Here is a 5,811-nt window from a genome sequence, read left to right as displayed (position 1 = left end):
CTGACAGGTACACATGCAGAGAGTCATCACACAATACCCTGAAGGTGGTTGCACGTTGAATTACTTTTTTTTTTTAGATTTTATTTCTTTATTTTTAGAGAGGGGAGGGAGGGAGAAAGAGAGAGAGAGAAACATCAATGTGCAGTTGCTGGGGGCCGTGGCCTGCAGCCCAGGCATGTGCCCTGACTGGGAATCGAACCTGTGATACTTTGGTTTGCAGCCCGCGCTCAATCCACTGAGCTATGCCAGCCAGTTCGAATTACTTTTTACCTCAATAAAAAAAATTAGTGAAAGATATATGGCATTGAAGTTAAAGAGAAAAAGAAGAATCTGAGAAGGTGCATGTTGTAAGCTGGAAAGCGCTTTTCAAAACCCGGCTGCTTTTATTATTCATCAAGCCTGAAGACATGGAGCTGCCAAGCCTCCTGTACCTTAAAACTCTGAGACGGCCTTCACAGGTCCCCTTCTCTTAGTTCCTCCCCCTCTCTGGCCACTCCTCAGTCTCTCTGGGATCCGGTTGCCTTTCTCTGCCTGCCTTTCAAGTGTTAGTGTCCACAGAGTCCCGGCCCATAACTGTGGCTACATGCTGTTGACCATCTCTGTGGCTCCAGCTCCCTCCTCAAGACCCACATTCATCCATTCAACAACTGTTCACTGTGTGTCTTTTTTTATTGCATGGGCTAAGACAGGGAGGAGAGAATTTATTTGCCCCCAGCTCCTTGCCCTCAAGCACACGGCCATCTGCATGGCCGCACTGGCCTGGTCTTGGAGCGATGATGCAAGAACCTTGCCCTGCTGGACTGCCCCTCTGGAAGACTGCTGATTTTGGCATTTTTTTCCTTTCATCATATTTCTTCTGAAATTTCTTTGATCGTGTTTTATTTAAAACCTCTTCCTCTTTAGGAGTCAGCCTGGCCCGTTATTGCAGCCACAGCCCCTACGGTGAGGGGTCGGTGGTCATGATGCAGTTCTTTACTAGGGTCGAGGTATGGACAAGGCTGATGTTGGATGCACTGCAGACAACAGCAGTGACTGCATTCTGCACGTACAGCACTCCGAGCCCCAGGAGCAGTTGCCCATGTCCAGCCTTAGGGCACGGTGCTTCTTGTTGCCTCCCTGCACTTGGACGGTGTGTCTGTGGTGGGGGTCCATCCCACTTTGGCAGCAGGGAGTCCTAGCTCATGTAGTCACTCTTTGTGGTGGGGCTTTCTGTTGCCCCCAGCCTTGCAGCTCTCATGCCAGTTGTCCTAAGGGAGGCCCCTGGGTTGGCACCAACTGGAAAGAGCTGGTGTCTTCTTACACCAGGTACATTTTTGGCCCTGGGACACGTCAGTGAGTGAAACAAAGATCCGTGCCTTCATGGAGCTCACATGGAGCCTAGATCTCACTCCCTGGATGTACCTAAGGCTCAGCCAGTCTCAAATGATCTCACTATCTGTACCCTTGATTCTCCCTGCCCCTAAACCTGTTCCTCCCACATGTTCCCCATCTCTGTGAGAGCACTGCCACTCTCTCAGAAACCTGGAAGGCATCCCTGACCTCTCTCCACTATGTCACCACAGGCTGACCACGCTGGGACCTGAGTCTCTCAAAACCCTCCACTGTCTGCATTTCCTGCCCCATTCTCATCCCTTCTCATCTGGCTTACTTACTAGCTGGTGTCTCTGCCCCCAGGCCTGTTCCTGACTATACTTCTCCACACAGCAGCTAGAATGAAGATAAAATGCAAATCGGAAATGGTTGCTTTCTGCCTAAACCTATCCAGTGGCCCTGCCAGATGGAAGTCTAAATTTCTTACCTTGTCCTCATGCCTGTGGCCATCAGGTGATAAGCACAACTGCTGAAACTGGGGTTCAAATCCCAACTTACTCACATGACCTTGGGCAAGTCTTTTAACTCTCTCCATGCTTTGTTATATAATGGGAACACTAATAGAACTGACCTCATGGAGCTGCTGTGGAGATTCAATTTGTTACTGCACATGGAGCACTAAGGGCCGTGTCTCACCCCCGGTATGTGCTGAAGGCCTGGTTTCTCTCATGGGGTTGACGTAATGTTTAAATAGGTTAAAACACCTAAGAGGCTTCACACAGCACCTCGCCCATCTTAAATGCTCTGTTATGTCAACAATGTTACCTCTCCAGCCTCACCGCTTGCCCTTCCTCCACACAAACCTGTGGAATAGGCTGTGGTTCTCTCTCCTACACCTCCAGGCTTTGGTACTGGGGTTTCTCCCTTCCATCTTTTCCTGGTGGTTTCCCACCAGTCCTCTGAGTCTGCTCAGGTATCAGTCCCTGGCTGTCCCACCCCAGGCTGGATTGGCTGCTCCTCCCTGACTCTCCTTCTGAGAAACTGCTCCCTTCTATCACAGCACACTGCCATTGTTCATCTAAAATGTCCTGAGCAGCAGCCATCAACAGAGGAAGGGATAAACAAAATGTGGTGTACACGTACAAGGAAACGTTATTCAGCCTTAAGAAGGAATGAAGTATGGACACATGCTACATTGTGGATGAACTTTAAAAAAAATTAGGCTAAGTGAAATAAGCCAGACACAAAAGGACAAATATTATGTGATGCTACTTATGTGAGGCACCTAGAACAGGCTAAATTATAAAGACAGGTTACCGGTGGCTAAGGGAAAGAAGGAATGGGTATAAAATTCCAGTTTGGAGTGATAAAAAAGTTCTGGAGATAGATAGTGTGATGGTTGCAGAATGTTGTGAATCTACTTAATGCCACTGACTTGTACACTTAAATATGGCTAAAATGATAGAATCTATGTTATGTATATTTAACCATGATAATTTTAAAAAAATATATTAATACTACCAGGTTCAGAAGCCCTACCCTAGAGATCTGGATATTCCTTGAGATGATCTGGAGACATCTGAATCATTAATATCAACATGTCCAATGTCTTTATAGAAGCAGACCTAACCTTTGCCTACCTCTTGGGTGTAGATGTCACAATTTTATTTTCTCATTTGTAAAAATAAAGACCATTCAAATGAAAAAAAATTAATATACAGAGAAGCAATTTAACCCAGTTGTTCTAATCTTGGCTCAAAATCTTGTATTCAACAGATTCATAAATACAAAGAACAGGTTGATGGTTGCCAGAGGGAAGGGGGATTGGGGAGATGCATGAAAAAGGTAAAGCAGTTAAGAAGCACAAATGGATAGTCACAAGAGAGTCACAGGGATGTAGATGCAGCATAGGAAATACAGTCAATGATATCACCCTAACTACGCTCAGTGCAAGGGGAGTGCTTGAAATATTGGGGGTAACAGTCTGTAAAGCATATGATTGTCACACCGCTAAGTTGCACACCTGAAACAAACTAATACTGAATGTAAACTGTAACTGAGAAATACAATTTTAAAAATCCTGGCTTCACCACTCTGTGACCTGGTATAAGGTATTATAACTTCTCACTAGCTTCTAAGGATCATGTCTATGAGTCAGGATTCCCGATCCAGAGACAATGGCCCCGAGGGAATGGAGCCTGGAGGCATCATTGAGAGTAACTGGAATGAGATTGTTGACAGCTTTGATGACATGAACCTCTCAGAGTCCCTCCTCCGTGGCATCTATGCCTGTGGTTTTGAGAAGCCCTCTGCCATCCAGCAGCGAGCCATTCTTCCTTGTATCAAGGGTTATGATGTGATCGCTCAAGCCCAATCTGGGACAGGAAAAACAGCCACTTTCGCCATATCAATTTTGCAACAAATTGAATTGGACCTAAAGGCCACCCAGGCCTTGGTCCTGGCACCCACTAGAGAACTGGCACAGCAGATACAGAAAGTAGTCATGGCTTTAGGAGATAATATGGGTGCTTCCTGTCATGCCTGCATTGGGGGTACCAACGTGCATGCTGAGGTACAGAAGCTGCAGATGGAAGCTCCTCATATCATTGTGGGCACCCCAGGCCATGTGTTTGATATGCTTAACCGCAGATACCTGTCTACCAAATACATCAAGATGTTTGTACTGGATGAAGCTGATGAAATGTTAAGTCGTGGATTCAAGGACCAGATCTATGACATATTCCAAAAGCTCAATAGCAATACCCAGGTGGTTTTCCTGTTAGCTACAATGCCTTCCGATGTGCTTGAGGTGACCAAGAAATTCATGAGGGACCCTATTCGGATTCTTGTCAAGAAGGAAGAGTTGACTCTGGAGGGTATTCGCCAATTCTACGTCAATGTGGAATGAGAGGAGGGGAAGCTGGACACACTGTGTGACTTGTATGAAACCCTCACCATTACCCAGGCAGTCATCTTCATCAACATTCGAAGGAAGGTTGATTGGCTCACTGAGAAGATGCACACCCAAGACTTCACCGTCTCTGCCATGCATGGAGATATGGACCAAAAGGAACGATATGTAACCATGAGGGAGTTCCGCTCTGGCTCTAGCAGAGTATTGATTACCACTGACTTGCTGGCCAGAGGCATTGATGTGCAGCAGGTTTCTTTAGTCATCAACTATGACCTTCCCACCAACAGGGAAAACTATATCCACAGAATCAGTCGGGGTGGACGTTTTGGCCGTAAGGGTGTGGCTATTAACATGGTGACAGAAGAAGACAAGAGGACTCTGCGAGACATCGAAACTTTCTACAATGCTTCCATTGAGGAGATGCCCCTCAATGTTGCTGACCTCATCTGAGAAGGGCTGGCCCGCCACCTCACCCCAGCCAGGGTTCAGCCCTTGTTGGGCTGAGGAGGAGCCGGAGGGAGGCGGGAAGGGAGCCAAGGGATGGACATCTTGTCATTTTTTTCTTTTTTTCCTTTGAATAAGTGTCACTTTTTGAGGCAAAGAAGGAACCGTGAACATTTTAGATACCCTTTTCTTTGGGGTAGGCTCTTGCCCCAGGCACCGTCTCTTCTTCCAAAAACACTAATCCACTTCCCTAACCTAGTCAACCTCCAAACCTGAGGCTCTACCCACTCCAGCCAAATTTCTCTGAGAATGGTTCCCGGAGGCTGTGATGTCACTTAACCTCATTTACTGGACCAAATCTGGAGGGAGAACCCACGTTAGGTGGCCCAGGGGTTTGTCCCCAAGTTGGGGGGGGGGACCAGGGGAAAAAATAGTAGCCATTTTTACATTGTTTTGTATAGTATTTATTGATTCAGGAAACAAACACAAAATTCTGAATAAAATTACTTGGAAACTGAAAAAAAAAGTATTATAACTTCTCTAAGCTTCAGGTTCTTCATCCATAAAAATAGGTAATCTTCCTTTATGAAGTTGTTTGAAGGAATGTATGTAGAGTACTTCCTACAGATCTTGGGTAAGGGTAAGCACTCAGTAAGCGTTTTCTCTTGTTATCATTAAACTGTGACCCCTGTGGGTGTGGGTCTGTGTCTCTGCCAGGCTGAATCCCAGGGGTTTAGCACAGCAGGTGCTCAGCGCAGGTGAGGGGAGTGAATGAACAGCTCTTTCAAGCCCCTGCCCTAGCAGTTCTCAAGTGCGATCTGGGAACCAAACCATGGAGGTTGCCAAGACGCCTTCAGGTTATTTGTGAAGTCAAAACTACTTTTGTAATAATACTAAGATGTTATTTGTGTCTATTAGTCTCATTCTCACATAAGTGCATGGAGAATGACAAGTTCATTGATATCGTTTCAGATTCCGCATTGTAAGCAACCTTTAAGAAACTCCCACAAGCCCTGGCTGAGGAGCTCGGTTGGTGGGAGCATTGTCCTCCTATGTTCAGTACCCCGTTAGGGCATCATAAGCATAAACAGGGGAATCCAGGGATGAGTGGAACAAATCCATGTTTTTCTCTCTCTCTTTTT

The 5,811-nt window shown here is 46.2% G+C and overlaps 1 protein-coding gene across 1 annotated transcript; it reads left to right on the top strand.

Annotated features, from left to right (window-relative positions):
* Nucleotides 1-3,454: 3,454 nt before the first annotated feature.
* LOC123805519 (eukaryotic initiation factor 4A-I-like) lies at nucleotides 3,455-4,691 on the top strand. Its single transcript, XM_045818149.1, is given in 1 exon segment — nucleotides 3,455-4,691. A coding segment is annotated over 1 exon segment (1,221 nt). The 3' UTR covers nucleotides 4,676-4,691.
* The last annotated feature ends 1,120 nt before the right edge of the window (nucleotides 4,692-5,811 follow it).

The sequence above is a fragment of the Phyllostomus hastatus genome, unplaced genomic scaffold (assembly GCF_019186645.2).
Source record: "Phyllostomus hastatus isolate PE091 unplaced genomic scaffold, TTU_PhHast_1.1 phas_scaffold_317, whole genome shotgun sequence".
NCBI classification, from domain to species: domain Eukaryota; kingdom Metazoa; phylum Chordata; class Mammalia; order Chiroptera; family Phyllostomidae; genus Phyllostomus; species Phyllostomus hastatus.
The sequence above is the reverse complement of the archived record's forward strand: the minus strand, read 5'-3'. Positions and strand labels throughout refer to the sequence as shown.